This window comes from Diabrotica virgifera, chromosome 1, assembly GCF_917563875.1.
Source record: "Diabrotica virgifera virgifera chromosome 1, PGI_DIABVI_V3a".
Lineage (NCBI taxonomy): Eukaryota > Metazoa > Arthropoda > Insecta > Coleoptera > Chrysomelidae > Diabrotica > Diabrotica virgifera.
In genome coordinates this window covers 280,402,544-280,426,011 of record NC_065443.1, presented here as the reverse complement: position 1 = coordinate 280,426,011, position 23,468 = coordinate 280,402,544, and the positions used below count along the sequence as shown (strand labels likewise).

Here is a 23,468-nt window from a genome sequence, read left to right as displayed (position 1 = left end):
TATATAATCGCGTAAATTATTATTCATTAATTTAAATAATAAGATTATTTTTTCACTATTTATGTAAGTATTCAGTGATTGCAATAGTTTGGATTTATCTTTTTTATGTCTTTTGGTTGGTGTTATATTGGAAGTTCCCCTACGGCAAATTTCCCCTCCCAAGGCAAATGGGTAAATCCGCCACTGCATACAATAATAATTTATATTTGGTTTTTCATTTTTAACTACTTTTTAAATTCGATGTTTTACGTACTATCGCAACTATTTGTTATTCTTTTTTAGAAGACCGCTTAGATGGAATGCTTAGATGGCAATAATTAAATTCATTGAATAAAAATGTTTTTCATTTCATTTTCATGTTTTTTTTTCTCACTACATAATATTCTCCTATTAATTTATCATGTCATATTTTTTCTTTTAGCGTTCAAACTTTTTCAAGCCACTGTTGCTTGCCTATATTCAGGAAAAAGAAATAACTTTTGTATATTTAAATTTAATAAAATTAAATGTATTGTAATATGGCTACTTTCAATAGCATTTTATAATAAATGGAAATATTTAAAAAAAAAATTAGATTCATGTTTATTTATTTCGAATTATATTTGTACAGTGGCTGTACGCCGAAAAAACAAGGGACCATTCTAACAGTAGTTCTCTTGATAATATGTCATTTGTCATTGTACTTCTATGGTCATGGTTATGTTATTGTTATGGTTTTGCTCTTTTTTGCTGAATTGAATTCGCGATTTAAAAAGTATTTTATTGCATTTTTAACTTATAATACAACTACCAAGATGTGGAAAACATTTACAAATGATGATCATATTTATATGCTTAAAGTCGTTGACAGTGACAACAACTTTGAAATATATTTATCTGATTTGATGACAATGTGGAATTGTATCCTTTCACAAGAAGCATTAGTACAGAAATTTCAGGTAAATAATATATATTTGACTGTGCATCAATGGTATCTAAATTATATTAGATTAAATTAGATTAGATTAGCACTTCAACCATCTTTTGTGCATACCTTAATCTAGTTAAACTCTAGGATGCCAATACTTCTGATGAAGTTGATTAGCATCCTAGGTGACTTGTTTCCTATGTCAGAGGGAGCTAGAATGACCTCTTTTAGGCATTTTAGTCGTTTGCAGAACAGTGCTACGCAGTTACATAAAATATGTTCTGGCTTTTCTTTTTTGTTGTCACAGAAACGACAGTTATCACTATCTGATTTGACCATTTTTTGAGATGATATCTCAAAGGACTGTGACCAGTGAGAAGGCCAGTGATCATTTTTATATCTTTTTTACTTATTTTGAGAAGGCGGTTTCTTGCAGTAGGCCACACTTTTATGGGCCTTTTTGCTTGCCTTTTTCTGATGTTTTAGACCAGTATAGTTGTAGTTGATTGATTTTCCAGGTCCGGAGTTCCTCTCTGATGTGGCTTTTTGATAGTCCACAGAAGGGTTCTGGACCTTGAAATGAGATATTAGCTCCTTCTTGCATGTGGGTCTAGCACACACATCAAAAGTTATTTTGTTGTGTTCTGCCAGCTTCGTTAAGGATTGTTTACAGTTCCAAACCAACTTTGACTCACAAGTAAATGACTATAGAGGCTTTAAGGCAGCTTGGCTGTCTGATAAAATAAAGACTTTTGCCCTGCGAGTGTCTCGATTGACACATTCTTGAGCACTATGTCTAATGTCTATGGCATGTATTTTTGCCTGAAAGATAATTGGGGCGTTTCCAAGAGATTGGGATAGCCCGAAATTGGTCCCAGTAACTCCCATTCCTGCCCATTCATCTACCTTAGATCCATCCATATACCATACAAGTGAACCTTCTTCCAGTTTTGGTTTGGTGGTGGTGGTCATAAAAAAAAACAACCCATTTGGTGTTTTTTTATGACCACTTCAAAGGGTGTTTCTAAGTTGAATTTGATTGGCATGACATCTGTCAACCTTTCCTTAGAGTTCAAGTTCAATGGAATTCCTTTCTAAGATTTTTAGGTGGCCTATTGGAGCTCTAGGTTTCATTATGTGTGTCTGTCGCAACTTTAAGGTGATGGTTACTGCCTCCCTCCTTATGCAGAACTGCGAGGGAGGAAGCTTCAGCATCACCTCTAAAGCTGCAGTGGGACATGTTGACATTGCCCCTGTGATTCCCAGAGAAGCTAGCTGCTGCATTTATTGCAGCTTGGCTGTAGCTGTGTTTTTGTGTTTTTGGCCACCATAAGAGTGATGTGTATGTAACCATCAGCCTAATAATCATTTTATATGACCAGAGAGTCATTTTCGGTTTTAGGCTTGCTGCTGGTCCAACTTGCCACCAAGGCTCTGGATAAGATTTTTTCAAAATGACTATTTTGTGAGTTTTTTTATCTAGGGTTACCCCCAGATATTTTACTTCTCTGGAATAGTCTAATGTGATGCCATTCATAATAATTGGAGCCTGTAAGTTATATTTACGTCTCCTTGTGAATGGGATAACTGACTTATATTATATTTATTTAAGGAATGCAATCCAGCTATTGAGCAAACACCAGAAGAATATATTCAACATGCTAAAAATATATTAAATGAAGTTGAAAACGCAGAAGTTGGCGTTATATGTGATGAAGGACCATGTAGTGTGCGATTCTATATTAAAACACATCTAGCAACTAATTTCAAGTTTAAATTAAAACTAGAACTAGATTTTGCACAAGCAGAGGAAGAATCAGTAAGTTTTTGATAACATTGGCATCCATTGCTTCTTATTAAATATCTCTGTTTTTACAGTATAGCAGGTACTGGTCTGGTGGTGAATGAAATAGGTATATGTGAAATTGAAAAGCGTTAAGAGAGTAGGCGCAAAATTTCGAACCAATGCTTTTTAAATGCATTCATTTTTTTAACCCTGAGAAAACTAATAAATATTTTTGAAAAATTTAAACATACCTAGAATGAAATATTACATTATTACCGAGGGCCGAATGTCCCCTGGAATAAACAAAAAGTTTCTTTTGAATAAGATATTTAAAATTAAAAATCACACTAATTTTTTTTCGCCCCTGGAACGTATTAAAATAAACATTATAGTTTCAAGGACTTAGTATAAGTTTTCAAGGACTTTCAGCCCTCATTAATAATGTAATCTTTCATTATGTATTTAAATTTCTCAAAAATACTTATTAGTTTTATTAGGATTTAAAAAATGAATGCATTTAAAAAGCATTAGCCCTAAATTGTGCTCCTACACACTTAAGATTATTAACATGGAAGATGGAGAAAATCATACCGAAATTAAAAAGTACAAACTATTGTTGAATCATACAACCTAATGTTACTTAAGGCACAGAATAACTAACCACACAGAAGCGAATCTGTCTTTTCCATTGATTTTGTTGGGACCGAAATATTTAACCTTGAGCACCAGTTACAGAATAGAACTTGATGTTCTAAGGAATAGACCATTCCAAATTATGTAATATTGTTGACAAATAGTTATTAATTAAATATGAAATATAAAATTTAACTATAAAAATAAATAAAATATAAAATAAAACATATCTAAATATAAAATTTAACTAAAAACAACTGTCACTGTCAGTCGCACAAGTGAGGTTGCACCAGTTACGTGACGAATGAGCATGAAATTTATGTTACCGTTTTCGACCTGAGTTTCGTTTCTGTATGGTTAGTTATTCTGTGCTTAAGGTGCACTATATGGGCAATCTTTTGATCAATAATTGCTTGACAATATAAATAGATCAATCTGGGGTAATTAGTGGAGCTATATGAAGCGATTTCAAAAATATGTTGCAGCTGTTTATACAATATTGTTTCTAATTGTTCAATATATTTCATATTGCTCAAGTCTCTGATACGAAATCCAGTGGGTATAGAAATTTGAGTTAATTTATTTTGTATCCCATATGGACTTATTTATTCTGTGGCTTCTATGTCTCACTTTGGAGGAAAGAGCTAGGGGCGAGTGGAAGTATCAATGTGCCATCGAAGTAAGGCATGTGCTGTCTAGATGTGTCTTTGTTGATGCAGGAATTGGATTTCTCATATTGATCCTCTGATTACTAATTAATGGGTTAACTTTATTCAAAAGAAAAATCAATCCAGGACTTCTAGTAGTTTTTGAATAAAATATCTAAATCACAACACAATCAAATTTGCTTGCTTCTTGCTAAAAACGTTTGCACCCGCATACACGTATTTCTTTTCTTTCTCTTTTTCTTTTGACTCATGATTAGTGTGACCAACTAGTCCGAAAAATCCGAGACATGGCCCGAAATAAAAAGTCTTGTCCCGGCGTCCCAGACAAGTCTTCCGGGCCATCCGAATTTTCAACGTTTTGGTAAAATTCTATTTTGAAATTTTGAATACGTTATTCTTCAAATAATTCCCAGCAAATTGAATTAGTGGGACGAAAAAAAGTCGACAATTTCTAGAGTCCAAAACGCGTACATTTTATATCGTGGTATTATAGTTCTACGAAACCTATAACGGTGGACTTTTTTCGTTTCTGTACGGAAAGCTAGACTTAGAAATTGCAAATGGGACAAAGAAAGCTACAAGAATATATTATGCGATTAATAATACGATACTAGGAAAAAGGGAAATCAGCCAGGAAACTAAAATACATGTAGGTATACAATCGCAGTAACAACTCTTCTATATGCAAGCGAGACATGAGTTACCTACAAATAAAAGACATGAAAGTGCCATAAATGGAGCAGAAATAAAGCAACTGAGCAAAATAGCTGGAAAGATGAAGCTGGATAGGGTAAGGAACGAAAACATCAAAAACGTGCTAAGACAGGAAGCAATAGAGAAAAAAATTGAAAAAAGAAAACCGAATTGATTTGGACATATAACTAGAATGAACGAGAACAGACTAGTAAAGAAGGTGACAGATGCGAAAAGACAGGGGAATAAATGAAGGGGCAGACCTAGAAATGGGTGGATGGAACAAATCCAGGAAATCAGGACCAAGAGAGGGAAAACAGTGCAACAGATGAAGGAAATGGCAGGAGACCGGAAGGCGTGGAAGAAGTGTAACAGATAAATAGGTGATAGCAAAGTCGGACATTCTGCATCTAGCAAAGTCCTTATTGGGCATAAGGACAAGGAGAAGAAGAACTCTTATAATTATCATCTACTGAAAAAAACAGTGGCCCGATTTTCATTGAAAAGTCCCGGATTTCAGGTATTTTTTCAGCCTTGTCCCGGATTCGACTGAATTGGAGTTGGTCACACTACTCATGATAATAATATAGTGCTACAAGCCGCTGCTACAAGGAAATTGTCTTCTATAACTATCGCAGTTTTTCGAAGGAATTGCCTGCTCATTTGTGAAAGGTTTTGTCTAGTTTCTTCTAGTTGCTCCTTATCGCTCAATATATTATTGAGCTAAATTGTAGTTGCTAAACATTTTTTCTCCAAATTGATGCTCAACCATCGTTGCTCATAATTGAACAATATTTGTTACCCATGTAAGCACACATTTTAGAGAGAATTCTACATGCTGATAGCAGTACTAAACGGTGACAATAACTGAAAGATATAGAAACTAATCATTAAGAAAAAAATGGTTTTCGTCTATTCTACATTAATTTTTTTAGTTCACTGAAAAGATGACTGTACCGTTAATACAAACAATAATCCTATTAGAAAAGCAACAGGAAATGATGAGAAACTTGCTATTGAAAAAAGACAGGGAGTTGGAGGAATATAAAATGGAAAAAGGAGAAATATCAAGAAGTAAGTCACTGTTTAGGAATTTTTAACATATCTGTTTTATTCTTTATTTTTTTTGTGTAATAATAATCTCTGATTTCTCTTAATAATCATACAGCTTTTTTGTTATTTTGGACTAGTATTTACAATTTCCTTGTTTTAGGTGATTTAATTACAGAAAAATTCAATCCAGAATCACTGATAGCATCAAGCAAGACATTAATGTTGAATGTTTTCCAAAATCGCGCTGAAGATATCAAAAGAAAATACGGAGCAATAGAAGAAAAAGTAGAAGAGTAAGATATACATTTCAACTTATTAAAGATTTAATTTGAAAGTGAAAATTACTATACCCTATTTTTAAAGTAGGCGAAGTAATTCAAATTTACCGCGCCGTAATGCTTGTTTGTAATTTGTCCAACCTCAGGCAAGCTTACTCCACTGTTGTGAAATTTTGACATTATTGACATTTATGAAATTTTAACACTATTGTCATTTCATATGGTAATTAAGTTATATCAGCGATGTTTTGTATTTTTTGCGTTATTCCTTTAATTTTTAGATTTTTAGTCTGCTTTTACATAAAAAACAGTCGTTTTTAGAACTCATCTTTAGCGACGTATTATTATAATATAATATTTATGGATTACGTCGAAGGCGCACATGATCAACCAAAAAAAAGATATAAGACGGGGGGATTCTTTGAATCCTTTACTGTTCAACCTGATCATGGATGAAATAATAAAAAAAAAGTAAGAACTAAAAAAGTATACCTAAAAAAGGAACTTAAAATAATATCTGCTAATAATACTAATCTTTCAAAGTGGAGATGATTTACAACGTATGCTGCACCGATTTAATATAAGTGCCAGAAAATTTAACATGTTCATTTCTCCAGAAAAGACAAAATGCCTGTTTATAATAGCAAATCCAATAAGATGTAAATTGGAGCTACAGGGACAGATAATAGAACAAGTGATGGAGTTTAAGCATCTAGGCATCACACTATCTAGCTACAAACAGCTTGAAACCGAAGTGGAACATCAAGTGAATAGAGCAAACAGAGCCGCAGGTTTGCCTGAATGACCCAATATGGAGAAATAAAAATATCGGAAAAGAAATTAAATCAAAACGGGAACTGGTGTATGTTTTCAAAAAACTGATAGTGTGTAAAGAAATTTATTATAAATCAGCTAAGTACTTTCAGCATTTTAAATACCATCATCAGAGCTATCGTCTCATATAGGGGAGTGCAATTAGAACGAAAACAAATTTCTAAAAAATTTTTTGTTAGTTTATATACATGTTAAAGTAAAAAGTTCTACTCGCAGATTTGGCCGCTAATTGTTTGTTAATTGTTTAAACAATAACAATTGTTTTGTATAAATAATTTTAAAAATATCGTTGAATTCATCATTTTACTTTGATCAGATATGTTTCTATTTTGTTTTTGGTTATGCTGAATCCGAATAGGGCATTAAAATTTAAAAATTCTTATACAGAAGCTTTTATACAGTATGTCTGCGTAGCTAGGAACCACATGCAAAACTTTTTTATTATCAATTTTACGAAAAAAAAGTTATTCTTCATAAAATGCTCTGGATAGTCAAAACTTTAAAACTCAACCGTCATATATCAAATTTTATCAATTTTATACGAGTTATGTCAAAAATATAAATTTCGTTAAAGAGTAAAGTACCTTCATATTCCAGAATATCAAAAAATGCTATTATGAAAAGTTGTTTGAAATTAGAAACTATGTCTAAATATACAATTACATCATTCTAATCGAAAAAAAAATTTCAATTTTTTCTCAAATTACGGATAGTCATCATAATTTTATTACAATTATGATAACTTTTTTAATTTTATACCAGGTATGTAAAAAATATGAATTTTTCTTAAGAGTTAAGTGCCTTTATTATTCACAATATTTTAATTAGAAGGATGTAATTGAACACTAAAACAAATTTTTTAATTCCAAACAACTTTTCTTAATAACAATTTTCGATATTTTGAAATGTAAAGGTACTTTACTCTTGAGTGAAATTTATATTTTTTGACATACCTCGTATAACATTGATTAAATTTGATATTTGATGATTGTATCTCAGATTATATACGATGCAGAGTATTTTATAAAGAATAACTTTTTTTCGTAAAACTGATAATAAAAAAGTTATCAATAGGTTCCAAGTTACGCAGACATACTGTATAAGAGCTAAAAAAAATTTTTTTTGCTGAACATTTATTATTGTTGAAGCTTATTATTAAATGTATTTTAGGTAAGTTTTACAGAAAAAAGTTTTGATCACTTTGTATAAACATTTTTTTAGCTGGTAATTTTCGGTTTTTTGTATTATATTTTTGTTATTTTTCTTAATTTTCTTAAAAAGAAATAGTTCATTTAATTTCTAAAGTAAAATAATTTAGTGCATTTTAAAGACTGCACCGTGCACCCCAAGCTGTAAAAAAGCACTTATAAAACTGTAATAGATCTGTTCAAACTTGAGTAATACCGTCTTAAAGTGGTGGTAATTCTATAAAACTATGAAGATTTCAAAAATTACAATTTTTGAGACGTCATTTCATTTGAATTAAATTTTTGAGATTTTTTTTTTTGAATGAAACATCATTTAGTAAGATGCTTGAAAGGAAAACATCTAATTTCGTAGTTCATTTGTTTAATAAAAAATGAAGCACCCACTTCTCGAGTAGAACTTTTTGATATGTTGTTTATTAAACATTTCTTAATGAAATTACAAATAGTTCTATCTTGTTTGATTTTTTCCGAAGTGAAAATCTATATGCACTCCCCTAATAGTTACAAATACCTCAAATGAAGAGAAATCATTGAACAAACACATTACAAATTTAAAATTGACTCAGGGATCAACCACTAGTCAGGGTAAAAAACCTTAAAATATATATAATTATCACATTTAATGTTTTCTAAATAATGGCTACCATTTTACATTTAACAGCTGTTAACACTGCTGTTGATGAACAACGAACTTTATCAACTTTATAAGGAAGCACCCCTGTCAGACTTCATTAGAATACAAAGATTGCAATGGTCCGGACATGTGATAAGAGTGGGAGAGGATAGGCTACCAAAAAGAGCACTGAATGCTAGAATGCAGGGAAATAGCCAAGAAAGCGCTGGGAAGGGACAGTAAACAGCGACGGACAAGCTCTTTTAGGAGTCCGTGTATGGAGAAGAGCAGCCACAGACAAGCAAGGGTGGAGGAAAAAAATAAGGGAGGCCAAGGCTCAATTTGGGCTGTAGTGCCGTAGAAGAAGAGGAAGAAGAAGTGGTTGATCCTTGGGTCAATTTTAAATTTGTAATGTGTTTGTTCAATGATTTCTCTTCATTTGAGGTATTTGTAACTATGAGACGATAGGTCTGATGATGGCATTTAAAATGTTGAAAGTACTTAGCTGATTTTTAATAAATTTCTTTACACACTATCAGTTTTTTGAGGTATCGTAATGCTGTTAAATGTACTAAGACGTACCCAGGAGCTGATATAGGCTCAGATCATAACCCGGTAGTTACTGTGATAGAGGCGAGACCAAAAAATATTAGGAGACCACACAGAAAGACACTAGATTTAGATAAACTTAGAAATAAAAATATACGACAAGAAACAGGAGAAGAAATAAATGAAAACCTCAGTTCAATGCAACAACAAATTAATGATACGGATAACGTTAACCAAAAATTAAAGTACATAAATACAGCTATACAAACAGCAGGAAAGAAACATCTGACAAAAACAACAACAAAGAACAAGGGGTGGATGATACAGGACATACTAGACTTGATGGAACAAAGAAGAAAGATGAAGAATTACCTAGACAAATACAAAGAAATAAACAAACACATAAAAAAGAGAATAAAAGAAGCCAAAGAGGCGTGGATTAAAGAACAGTGTGAAGAAATGGAAACCTATGAGAAAAAGTACGATGCGTTCAATATGCACAAAAAAGTAAAAGAGATAACAGGAAGCATAAAGAAATGCGAAATAGGTAAACTTAAAGACAAAGATGGAAATCTTATTGTAGATCTAGAGAATAAAATAAAAAGATGGATAGAATACCTGAATGAATTATTTGAAGACAATAGAAACAACTTAACTCAGATAATCAATGCAACTGGGCCAGACATATTGAAAGAAGAAGTAGAATACGCAATAAGAAACGCTAAAAATGGAAAAGCAAACGGACCTGATGAAATCCCTACAGAACTGCTGAAGCTTTTGAATGATAAATCCGTAACCATAATATTGCATATATTCAATACAATAATATTATAATTATAATAATATACAGTACTGGTATAATACCGCAAGAATGGTTGCTGTCTACGTTTGTCACCATACCGAAGAAAACTAAGGCAATGCAATGTTCAGATCATCGAACAATCTCCTTGATGAGTCACCTGCTTAAAATATTTCTTAGAGTCATTCACAACCGAATCTATCAAAAACTAGACATCGATATTAACGATACACAGATGGGATTCAGAAAAGGATTAGGTACAAGGGATGCTCTCTTTGCCTTGAACGTTCTAACACAGAGATGCCTAGATGTTAACCAAGAGGTACACGCCTGCTTTGTGGACTTTGAAAAGGCCTTTGACAAAGTACGCCACAGTAAACTCAAAGAAATCCTGGAGAGTAAGAACATTGACACCAGAGACATACAAATAATATTAAATCTGTACTGGAATCAGCGAGCTAATATAAAAATAGAAGAACAAACATCGGACGAAATAGAAATACGTAGAGGAGTACGACAGGGTTGTATAGTGTCACCGCTCTTATTTAATATCTACAGCGAACAAATATGCCAAGAAGCTCTCTCATATGCAAACGAAGGGATAATAGTCAATGGAGAAGTTATCAATAACATTCGATATGCTGACGATACTGTGATAATGGCAAGAACAGCGGAAGATCTACAACATTTAGTTGAAACTATGAATGAGATATGTAATAACTACGGCATAAGGATGAACGTCAAAAAAACCAAATATATGACCTTCAGTAAGAATCCAATAAATGACACTAGTATCACAATAAACGGTACCCAACTTGAAAAAGTAAACGAATACAAATACTTGGGAACCCTTATCAATGAAACAGGTGACCAAAATCACGAGATAAAAAGACGTATTGAAATTGCCAGGTCTACTTTTATAAAAATGAAAAAATTATTTTGTAATCGTGATATTAGTATTCATCTACGAACTAGAATGTTAAAATGCTATATATTCAGTACTTTGCTCTACGGTGTGGAGTCATGGACTCTTAAACAGAGGAATATTAAAAATCTTGAAAGCTTTGAGATGTGGTGCTACCGCCGTATACTACGAATAAGTTGGGTGGATAAAATTACAAATGAAGAAGTAATACGCAGAATAAATAACGAGCCAGAAGTTCTACGGAGTATAAAAAAGAGAAAACTTGAATACTTAGGCCACCTGATGAGAGGACAAAAGTACACATTCCTACAAAATATAATGCAAGGAAAAATCCAAGGACGAAGAAATCCAGGCCGTAGAAGAATGTCCTGGATGAGAAATTTGAGAGAGTGGTTTGGCTGTACCACTAACGAATTGTTCAAAACAGCAGTAAATAAAATTAGAATCGCCCTAATGATATCCAATCTCCGATAGGAGAGGCACTCAAAGAAGAAGAGAAGTTTTTTGAAAACATACAACAGTTCCCGTTTTGATTTATATAGAAGTGTGTACAAGTCATACACAGTATTTTTCTATTTATAAAGATATTCAAGGCAGAATTTACAAAACAGTCATCATGTCATAAATAAGTTGTCCAATAATGCCTTTTGGGTCCAAATTAATTAAAACTCTGTTGTTCTACTAACATTATATTTACATCGAACAAACGGTGATTCAACCATAATTTTTTACAATAAGATCACATTACCTATACCACTACATTTTTACATCTCAAGTAGGTATCTAATAATAACTCTAATACTAAATTCACTTACACTGCATTTTTATACACGACATAATATGAATACATCACGTTTATAATTCACGGTTCACGGGGGGTCCACGTATATAAATGTAAGTATAAGTAAGCAATGGTTGATAAAACTATAAGAAAACATGACTGGCCTTTTGGCTACGCCAGTGCCATTAACTTAGTTAAAAAAAAAATAATTCACGGTCAAAAGTCAGTGTCTTCGCATCGGGCTAATACCCTATATTATATTTTGATAAAGTTATTTAAAACTTAAAACATATTTTATATATGTAGATTGTCCCAACTATACTACAATCAGACCAATAATGACATACGCGGCAGAAACACGACCCGACACAGAGAGGACAAAAAAATTGCTCGAAACAGCGGAAATGAAAACCGTTCGAAAAATCGATGGTAAGAGACTATCTATGGGAAAGAGTTAGAAGTACAGATATACGATGGAGATGCAAGTTGGACAACTAACTGGATAAGAAACAGAAGAGTAGAATGGAATGACCACATAAGCCGAATGATAAGAAATACACTATAGAGTAGTACGAACAGCGAGAGACGGTTCCGCAATATTAACACTGGCGAAGCGTCCATGTAACCACTGTTACCATTGGTAACAGTTAAAAATCTTGCAAATAAATATTTTATGACGATGAATAATTTCATTTATCAATATTTTTACCAATAGAAATATATTATTATATTATGTGTTAATAGTACCTAACTCAGTAAATAGCCAACTACTCGTAGACACACGAAAATATTGGCGAGTTTATGTGACTCAGTTGCACTTTATTATATTCTGTTACCAGTCTTATTTGTGGTTACAATGAATGGTTATCTCGCTGTCGCTCGGGCGGATCGCGACCGGCTAGTGTCTGAAAATTTTGAAGGAGCGACGAAGCGAGCTGTGTATGTGTATATCAGTAATGTAGGGCTGTTACCAGATTTGCATTTGGTTACAGTACCTATAAAAGTGTGCGTGCAGTTCACCATGGATGAGTGTCGCTGCGTAATCGATCAACTACTTGAAAAGTAATTCTGATTGAAAAAAAATGAGATTATTGAAAATGAAAGACCTATTTTAAACAATTTAAAAAAGGAATCAAAAAAGTAGTTCGATATTTTAAATTTAGTTGGTACAGTGAAAATCCTTGGTTATGTGGTTGCAAGAAAAATAGACTGTATTGTTGGCCATGTCTTCTGGTTTCTACAGAAAAATGGGTGGACCAGGTTCACGATTTAAATAGTTTTAGAGTTTTAAAAAAGAGACATGAAATTTCTCCGTTACCTACATGTAAGATGTATACCCAATTTGATTCAGTTTGGCAAAACAAGAATCGAAAGTTCTCTTAACCAAGCTTTTAAAGCAAATATTGCTAAACATAATGAGTTTGTTAAAAAAAATAGATAGGTGTATCCTTAGTTCACTTATAATAGATACCGTATGTTTTTTGGCCAAACAAGAATTAGCGTTTTGTGGTCATTTTGAGGGCGACGGCTCCGACATTCGAGGCAATTACAGGGAATTGCTAACATTAATTGCCAAAAAAGATCAAAAATTTTGCGAACATCTAGAAACATAAACTGTTTTTTCGAGTTTCAAGTGATGTACAAAATTATATTATTGAAGCTATATATACATTTAGCCATATCTTCATTTTTTTAAATAAAATTGTTTGCATCTTGTTTTGGTAACACTTTAGAAAAAGTCACGCATCGCCACTGAATATTAAGATGATTAGTGGGAAGATCACAAAAACGATGAAACGACAACTTAATGGAGGCACATTGAAAAAACAGACAGAGTCATGTCTATACAAAAAGACGAAGAAGACATTTTTACTATAAACTTTAAGAAGTGGCTTCACTTATTTTTTCCCGCTTCTACATTACAATATGGTTTAAACAATCCTCATTACAGTCTTATGCATAGTTGGTTGCCTAACCTTAAAGTCCATTTAAATATCTTAAAATTTTCCTTTGGGCAAACTAAAATTTGTATTATTTTTCAGAGTTGAAGTGGAATCATGGAACAGTGTGAAAAGGAGAAGGAAAATATATAACAAAGAAACTGCAAATAGGACAAAAGATGTTGAAATTAAATATAATGGTGGAACAAATATAAAACAGGAAAATTAGGGTTTTGATATTTTTTCGAATTAGATTTTTATGTTTATATTCATTAATTTGTTAATATTTTTTGGTGTAATTATCTATAAATTATTTTTGCAATTCACGTAGACTATTTATTTAAGATAGAAGATTTATAGTTCCATTGCTGTGGTGATACCTAACGGTATTTTATCTCACGTACATCGTTAATCAACGGTTTTTTCTGTGTAATTCAGCGTCCCACATTCTTGTGGTACTGGCCTTGAATGAGAATACCATGTAATTAGTACCAGTAATTTATTCATTTATTTCTAAACTAATTTTTGAACCAAAACCGAGCTTGCCTTCACAGAACAATCAGAATAACCTGAGTAATTTGAATTTAGATTCTTAATTGAAAAATTGTATCTACATAGGAGACATGAGTAGATAATTTGAATTGAAGATAACTATGTGGATTGGGACTTTATGGACTACAAGAAAATATTGCTTTTTACAACTTAAAGCCCAAAATACATATATTATTTACATATTCAGCGCCGGATGAAGTATAAAAATAAAAGATTATATAAATTAAAATTATTGATCATTTTTCATGAAACGTTGACCTAATAATAATTGTAATATTATTTATAAGAAAACAATTTGTATGGTCAGTGTAGATAAAATTAATATACAGTATGTCCCTGTAAGTTGTATCCATATGGAAAACTTTTTTATTATTAATTTTACGAAAAAAAGTTATTCTTTATAAAAAGCTCTGCATGAGCCAAAACCTAATATTTAACCATCAAATATCAAATTTTTTGAATATTATACGAGGTAGGTCAAAAAGTTTGAATTTCACTCAAGAGTAAAGTAGCTTTATTTTTCGTAATATTGGAAATTGCTATTATGAAAAGTTGTTTGGAATTTAAAACTATATTCTAATATGCAATTACATCCTTCTAATTGAATTTTTTTTAAATTATGGATAACTCATTATTTTTTCAGTTATTTTAATTCTGATAACTCTTTTATTATTAATTTTACGAAAAAAAGTGATTCTTAATAAAAAGTTCTGGATGGTCTAAAACTTAAAATACAACCATCTTATATCAAATTTTATCAATTTTATACGAAGTATGTCAAAAAAGATAAATTTAGATCAAAAGTAAAGTACCTTTATAGTTCAGAATTTTTCAATAAGAAGGATGTAAATACATACTGAAACATAGTTTTTAATTATTCTAAATAACTTTTCATAATAACAATTTTCGATATTGTGAAAAATAAACGTATTTTACTCTTGGGCGACATTCATATTTTTTGACATACCTCGTATAAAATTGATCAAATTTGACAAAAGATGGTTGTATTTTAGATCTTAGACCATGCATAACTTTTTATTAAGAATCACTTTTTTTCGTAAAATTAATAATAAAAGAGTTATCTGAATTAAAATAACTGAAATTAATGTTAGTTATCCATAATTTTCCAAAAAAAAAATTTTCAATTAGAAGGATGTAATTGCATACTATAATACAGTTTTTAATTCCAAACAACTTTTCATAATAGCAATTTTCAATATTGTGAAAAATAAAGCTACTTTACTCTTGAGTGAAATTCAAACTTTTTGACATACCTCGTATAATATTCAAAAAATTTGATATTTGATGGTTAAATCTTAGGTTTTGGACCATGCAGAGCTTTTTATAAAGAATAACTTTTTTTCGTAAAATTAATAATAAAAATGTTTTCCATATGGATACAACTTACAGGGACATACTGTATATGTACAAAAGGATAAACATCAAGGATGGGACAGCTTGGATATTAGTGCACCCTAATATGTCTGTGTAGATTTTGGCATTGGATCCGAGCATGACATGTAACACCGTTGCCGTATCCTCTAATTTTTTATACTATCACATTACAATTTTTTGTGATATTGTGTGAAATGTATCATTTGTGTATTTTAGGTATGTTCTAATTCTAATATGTATAGATAGGTTTTTACTTGATTATTTTAAATCATTGTGAAGTTTAACTTGCTAGAAACCTCGTAATATTGTGTAATGTGTAAAAAAATAAGTAGTTTTGAAACACCAATTAAGTAAAGTTTATTATGTTGTTTTCACCAATTTTGAAAAAATGTGAAAACGTTGAATTATTTACGTCCGTCTGTCTTGTCTCATGACAAGTCAGACGGTGAGTAAACTCAACTCCTCCGTCATTATACCAGGTAGAATGACAAATGAGGTGTCAAATGAAAGCTTATAAACCAAGATTGGTAGGTACTAAAGGTGAGAAATTTGACCTAGACTGTCTGTCCGTCATTCTACCACTAGGTAGAATGACAAAAGATGAGAAATTTGAGATCGGACTTCCGGTTTTAGATCTGCAACCAAAGTCACCCAAATTGTATAAGCGATATATCATTCGACGTGCCTTACCAAGATTAGAACAAATGTAGAATTTTGGTATTTATATCATTTCCGGTTAAAAGGTTCTAACCGGAAGTGCCACATTATAGTCGCAGAAATACATGTAACACATCAATCGAAGCGTATTGAAAAGTCGAGTTTGAATCTTTAGTTCCTGTTTTGAAGTCATTTCTGTTTAAACAATTATTATGACCCACAGTTTAGTAAATATGACTCAAAATTAGTAAAATCGTATATCAATCGAGGCAAAGTTACAAGAAGAGTTCAAATATCAACTTCCAGTTCTACTTTCGATTACTTTGGGTGAAAACCTTGGACTTAGTTGTCCAATTACGACTTCGTCTAATAGGAGGAAGTCTAATTACTTGTTTTTTACAAATAGCTCAAAAGAGGCATGTTAATTATAAAAAAGTAGATGAATAATTATGATATATTAAAAAATAGTTTGGAACACCAATAAAGTAAAGTTTTTTTAATACAAAAAGCTCAAAAGAGACATTTTAAATCAAAGTTACCTTAAAATTGTTATAAAAAAGAAGATCAACTGATAAATACAAGAGGTCAATGAAGATAAACTGTAAAAATGTTTTTAAATCGAAGTTAATTTAAATCGTTATAAAAAAGTAGATAAATAGATAAATCAAACAGATGAATGATTATAATAAATTAAGAAAGTGTTTTGAAACACCAATAAAGTAAAGTTTTTTAATACAAAAAGCTCAAAAGAGGCATTTTAAATCAAAGTTACCTTAAAATTGCTATAAATCTAATTTCTAAATCTAATTTCTCACCTTTAGTATCATCCTTGGATTATAAGCTTTCATTTGACACCTCATTTGTCATTCTAGCTGGTATAATGACGGAAAAGTAAACGTTCTTATAAAATTATTCTATTATTCTTGTAGGTACATTTAACATTGATTGAAATTATGAAAGAAATATAGAAAACATAAGATTCAGCTGTGGGTTACATAGGGTGCACTAATATCCAAGCTGTCCTAAAATGAGAGAGTGTATAACATAGGTTGCTGGATACAAATATAAGAACTCCTAACTGTAATTTAGGATTGTCTCTAACACTAACGGTTCAAAAAGCTATCCAGAGACACTAAAAATCGAGAATACAAACAAAATAAAAACAAAGATAAAAACATCAAACAAAACTAGAACATAAATAGAAACAAAATAAACATAAACAAAATCCTAGAGCTACAATATTACTTCCGAATGTCTGTGTACCCTATTGCCCATCCAAGTGACTATCACGTAGATCCTGACTGTAAAAGTGTGGGGATGTAACAACCCTGTGGTCTAGGTTACCAAGGAATGATGCGGACTTAACACTTTCTGGTGGTTTATACAAAAGAGAAATTACAAAACTTCTAATTAGTTGCATTTATATAAAAGGGACACAGTCTTTGACAGAGTGGAGAAAGCTTTGTGAATGTGTATACACCTAGTACGAATATAGCAGTGATTTTGTATCGAATTTCTACAAAACGTGCGTTGGAGACCATAGCCGTCATGATATTCGTGATCAGCGACCCCAAATATCTCCGATCCAGGGCCGACGAGAGGGATGAGCGGGCTTCGGTAAGAAGTGAAGAACAGGCCCCCGCCAAAAAGTGAATTTCGAAAAAACTATACAAAAATGACTACTTGCCGGTTTATAACGTTCTTTTTTCAGACTTCCAATCGCCACTTCGTCCGGTTGTTCCATAGATCCTCTTTTATGTTTCTTTCTCTCAGCTCTGTGTCTATTCCTTCGCTCCAACTTTTTCTCGGCGTACCTCGTTTACTTTTTCCTTCTGATTGCCATTTTTTTTGGTACCTATTCGTTGTTCATCTATTATTTGTATATTATGTTTGAACCAGATAAGTTAATTTGTCGATAAGCGATCTTCGGTTGTTCGTTTGACTCGCATTATTTCTCTAATGCGTTCGTTGGTAATCCTTTCTCTTCTAGATCTTCCTGCTCCTGCTGCTCTGTTCCAAAAATCCATTTCCGTTGCTCTCAGCGTTGCCAGTGTTCTTTCTTTCAGTAGCCGTACCTCACAGCTGTATAGAGTGATATTTTTACTATAAATAGTCGCATATAATATCCTCTTCTTGTTTTCTTTGCTAATGGATTAGTCCCATAAAATGCTGTTTAACATTGTGATGACTTTTCTACCTGACGTGTTTCTTTCTTTTATGGCTTTGTCTAATGTTCCATCGAGCGAAATATTGATCCTAGATATTTGTAGTCGTAGCAGTGTTTTATCGTGGTCATATCATCTAATATATCTTTTTGTTCTCCTCCAATGTACAAGTATTCAGTTTTATTTTCTTTTTATTCACTTCTAAACCCTATATATCAGGTGTGGCCAATCTGCGGCTCGCGAGCCACATGCGCCTCTTTGAAGAATTACTTGTGGCTCTCGATAAATGTACCCGAGATCCTTTTCAATTCTGTTATTATTTTTTAAAAAAATTATTATCGTTCCATATGTGTCTCAGAATGTCTTTTCAATTACTGACAACAAATATGAAAGACCAAATGCAACTTTGTAACAAATTCCATTTGCATCCAAGCTAAGAGTGATACGACACATCGAAAACTGCGCTAAAGAACATTAAGAGTGGCGCGACATAAAAGTCAGTAATCAACCCACTCCACACCGATTTGTATAGGTAGATAATATATTTAGTCATTTTACTCTACTTAAAAAAAATTGTTACAATATTAAACTAGAAAAACTTAACGAGTAAATAAGAAAGCCAGAAGGAATATTGACCGAACTCCAAAATTGATTTTAAAACTTAAAATATTTTAAATCGTCTCTTCATTTTTTTTTCTGAATTCATTTGAAATAAACATATTCCATAAGGTGAGTTCTTTATTTATTACCAATATATGACCCAAACAACTTTTGGAGAATTAAAATTAATAGAGACGCAAGAAGATCAAGCTCGAAAATAAAACTATAAGTCGACGCCGATTACCGAATTTTGGGAATTTGTACCAAAATCGAAGTACATACCCTAAATTAAAAAAGGATGCTTGTCGAATTATTACCATATTAGGAACAACGTACGTGTGTTGACCATTTAATTCCATTTTAAAAATTGTCAAATCCTAACACATATTAGTATTAACTAACCAGCATCTGTGTTTTGTTTTTTATATTTTTGAAATGTTTTTAGATTTTAAAATATACTTATTGTGACTGGCTGAGTGGCGACAGCCCATGCCAAAAAAAACAGCATCTGAAAGAATTACTGAGAAGTGCTACTACAAATTATTCACCAAATTTTAAAGAATTACCAAAAGAAGGAAAACAAATATTGGACAGGGAAAGGATCGAAAACATTACAAACGTGCTAAGACAGGGACCAGTAGAGAAAAAAATTGAAAAAAGTAACCTGAATTGGTTTGGACATATAACTAGAATGAACGAGAATATACTAGTAAAGAAGGTGACAGATGCCAATAAGAGACAGGGGAAAAGAAGAAGGAGCAGACCTAGAAAGGGGTAGATGGAACAAATCCAGGAAATCGGGACCAAGAGACGGAAAACAGCTCAACATGTGAAGGTGAAGGACATGGCAGGAGACCGGAAGGCGTGGACGAAATGGGTAAAAGATGGATAGGTGATAGCAAAGTTCGACTTTCTTATTGCGCATAAGGACAACGTGAAGAAGAATAAGGAAAACAAATGTAATTAAGTTTTAATATTTCATAATTTTATTTATGTTTTTTAATAAATAAGAGTTGTGTTAAAAAACATTGTATGTACATACCTTCTTTACATACTTTTTGAATATGTTTTTAATTGCGGCTCGCGAAAAATGTTACCTTGTGAAAAGTGGCTCTGACTATCAAGGAACTTGGCCACCCCTGCTATATATCATCCTTTTCAATTGATTTTCGGGCATGTAGTTGACGGCCGGTCACCAACACTATGTTCTTCAAAGTTGAGCGTATATAGTATATACCATAGGTTTGGTGAGTGATATCCCCATTGTTCTACATTTTTGTTTCAATCTTTTTAAAGCACTTTCGAGGTCTATTTTAAATACGTGGGCGACAGGCAACATTTAATCCTTTTGATGTTACACACCCTGTGGTTATTTGTTTCACTGCTTTTAATTTTGTTATGGGTTGATTGTATAATACTTTGACGGTTGTGCAGCTGATTGTTGCAGCTTCTTCAGTGGAACGCTATCGTAGACTTTCCGTAGTTCGACAAACAACATATGAATTTCTTGATTCCGTGCCTGTTTTTCTATTATCTGGTTTAAGGAAGAAATGTGATCTATTATAGTGGATTGACCCATACAAAATCCTGCTTGTTCTTCTACTTCAGAATCTAATATTCTTTCTCGATTCGATTCTTCAAAACCTTTCCATATTATATTGTACTCATATACCCCGTTGCAGCTATTCCTTGGTAATTTTCACAATTGATTTTATCACCTTTTTATGTAGGAGTACCTACTGAGATATGATATTTTCCATTCCATAGGAATTTTGATTGTGTTTATGTATTCTTGAAATAATTGCCGAAGATGTTCACAATTCAAGATATTCAAAATAGAGGTAAAGGTCATATTAAATACCCCAGCCCTGATAACAGACCCACCCGAGGAGGATGAAGATCGCCTACGAGAAACGGCTCGTCTATACTGGTCAGCGCGCCGCCAAATGGCTAACATGCCAAGGGTGGGCGTTGGCTAGTAAGTAAGTAAGTAAGTATATTAAATACAGCAGAGTATTAATTAAACGCATTACGCACATAAAGTGAAGAGCACAAAAAAACGGGAAAAAATACATCTTTAGTTTGGTCGACGCCGGGCCCCGGTAAAATGTACCGGCTGTCCGCCCTCTCGGCGGGCCTGCTCCGATCAACGACTGCACACTGATTTTGTGTCTAATTTTGCACAAATATCCAGGAGACGAGTCCTGTATTAGTCAAAAGGTGAGTCAGAGACCACCATTATCATAATATTCTTGATCAGCGACAACAAAACCCCCGTCTATTGAGTTTGCACTGGTTTTGAATCTAGTTTCCATAAAACTCCAGACGAGGCCCATTGTGGACGCCGGGTGCCGTGGAGACCATCGCCGACATGATAATCGTGTTCAGCGATCCCGAAAACATCCGAGTAATGAGTTTGCATTGATTTTGTATCGATTTTCCACGAAACTCCAGGAGACGATGTCTGTTCCGACCACCAGATGCCTCTGAGACCATCGCCGTCATGATATTTGTGATCAGCGACTCCAGAAACTCCCGATTAACAAGTTTGCAAGGATTTTGTATCGAATTTTCATGAAATTTCAAGAGATGAGTCCCACCCTAGGCACTAGATGTCTCACAGAAAATCGCCGTGATTATATTCGTGTACACGCCGTGATGACAGTACGACTAGATCATAAGTTCTCAAACCAGTTCAAGACCGAGAGAGGTGTTAGACAAGGATATGCGTGTTGTCACCTGACTTATTTAACATTTATGGTGAACATATGTCATGAGGATGGTTTTAGAAGGATGGGTCGGTGGAGTAACAGAAGCTGGTAGGAAAATCTCCAATTTAAGATTTGCTGATGACACTACACTTTTAGCAGCAAATCAGCAAGAAATGTTTGATCTTCTGCGAAGAGTTGAGTACGAAAGCAATAAAGTTGGTCTAAAAATCAATAAAGCTAGGACAAAAATAATGGTGGTCGACAGATTCGACACTATTCAACTGACTAACATGTTACAAGAATATCAGATAGTAAACACCTTTCTATCTCGGGTCTAGTATAACTAAAGATGGTATCTGTGAAGCAGAAGTTCGGAGATGTATTGGTATGGCAAAAAATGCGATGAGTCGCCTAACTAAAGTTTGAAAAGACAGATCTATCTCTCAAAATATCAAGATGAGACTGATGAATGCCCTTGTATTCTCAATATTTCTATACGGAGCAGAGACTTGGATTCTTCGCGCATGCGAGCGCCAAAAAATTGATGCCTTTGAGATGTGGTGCTGGAGAAGAATGCTGCACATACCTTGGACAGCTCATAGGACAAACGTTTCCATTCTAAACCAACTCGAGATTAAAAAAAGGCTGTCCCCAATATGTCTGCAACGAATACTGCAATTCTTTGGTCACGTGGTTCGCAGAGGTGACGACAGTTTGGAGAGATTAATTGTTTCTGGAAACGTTCCAGGGAGAAGATCAAGAGGACGATCACCAACTAGATGGTCCGACCAAATAAAGAATTCAGCTGGAAACTCATTCTGCGAAGCTTAGAGCAGCTGAAGATAGAGACCAACGGAGAAACATTGTTATAGTAATGGGGAAACGACAAGGGAGAGAGAAAGAGAGAGAGAGAGAGAGAGATTCGTGTCCAGCGAGCCCAAAAACCCCCCGAGTAATAATATTGAACTCATTTCCGTCAATTAAGTATTTCCAAATTACAAATTTAGCATATTTCATCACTTCGAAATGCATTTTGGAAAATGAATTTTTCTTGTTAAATGATTTTTATTTCGTTATCATCACTTTAGTTCACAAAATTTCCTAAGGCTCTTACGAATCGAATGCAACAAATTTCATTGAGAAGCATTCATTGTCAGGCTTAGGGGACAGTACAACCACTCTCCGAAAAATTGGAAGTAAAATCTGTAGTCGCACATGGCGACCGCGCAATGTTCTTAGTCGCTTTTGCCCCTCTCTCGCATTGCTAGTCGCATAGAAACGTACGGATTTTAACAGGGAAAACCCGCACCCACCCCTGGTGAATTACCAATTGCGTAGGTACTGCCGGTATTACTTCTTGAGGTCAAAGCGCCGACTGAGGAGTGATTTTACTGTGGAACCTCTATATACTGTGGCTTAGAGCAAGCTTGTACTTGGCAGATAAAAAAATATTATCCACTTTTGTATATCTTAAGGAAAATTGTCTTTCTTGAAATAATGGCGAAATTTATGGAGTTACTATTTTGATACAAAAACCATTTTCCAATTACCAAAAAAATTATACATTTCTTATCTACACTTTTGTTTTATATTTTTTATAATTGCCTTTTTACAATGTCAACATTATTGTAGACCCCCTCGAGTTCTATTTTTGGATCAATTGTTTGCTACTTACTTTCCCAATTACAATGAAAACAACAAAACAATTTAGTATTCTGTTT

The 23,468-nt window shown here is 33.1% G+C and overlaps 1 protein-coding gene across 1 annotated transcript; it reads left to right on the top strand.

Moving 5' to 3' along the window:
- Positions 1-676: 676 nt before the first annotated feature.
- Positions 677-13,993, top strand: LOC126879126 (uncharacterized). The gene is made up of 5 exons (XM_050642079.1): positions 677-938; positions 2,520-2,726; positions 5,623-5,761; positions 5,901-6,033; positions 13,770-13,993. Exons 1-5 carry the CDS (start codon positions 711-713, stop codon positions 13,894-13,896), a joined length of 834 nt encoding a protein of 277 aa, XP_050498036.1. The 5' UTR covers positions 677-710; the 3' UTR covers positions 13,897-13,993.
- Positions 13,994-23,468: the final 9,475 nt, after the last annotated feature.

Coding starts and splice junctions, on each gene's coding strand:
- LOC126879126 (XM_050642079.1), top strand. CDS start 711: ATGGTTTTGCTCTTTTTTGCTGAATTGAATTCGCGATTTAAAAAGTAT. Junction 2,727..5,622: donor CACAAGCAGAGGAAGAATCA/GTAAGTTTTTGA, acceptor TAATTTTTTTAG/TTCACTGAAAAGATGACTGT. Junction 6,034..13,769: donor ATAGAAGAAAAAGTAGAAGA/GTAAGATATACA, acceptor ATTATTTTTCAG/AGTTGAAGTGGAATCATGGA.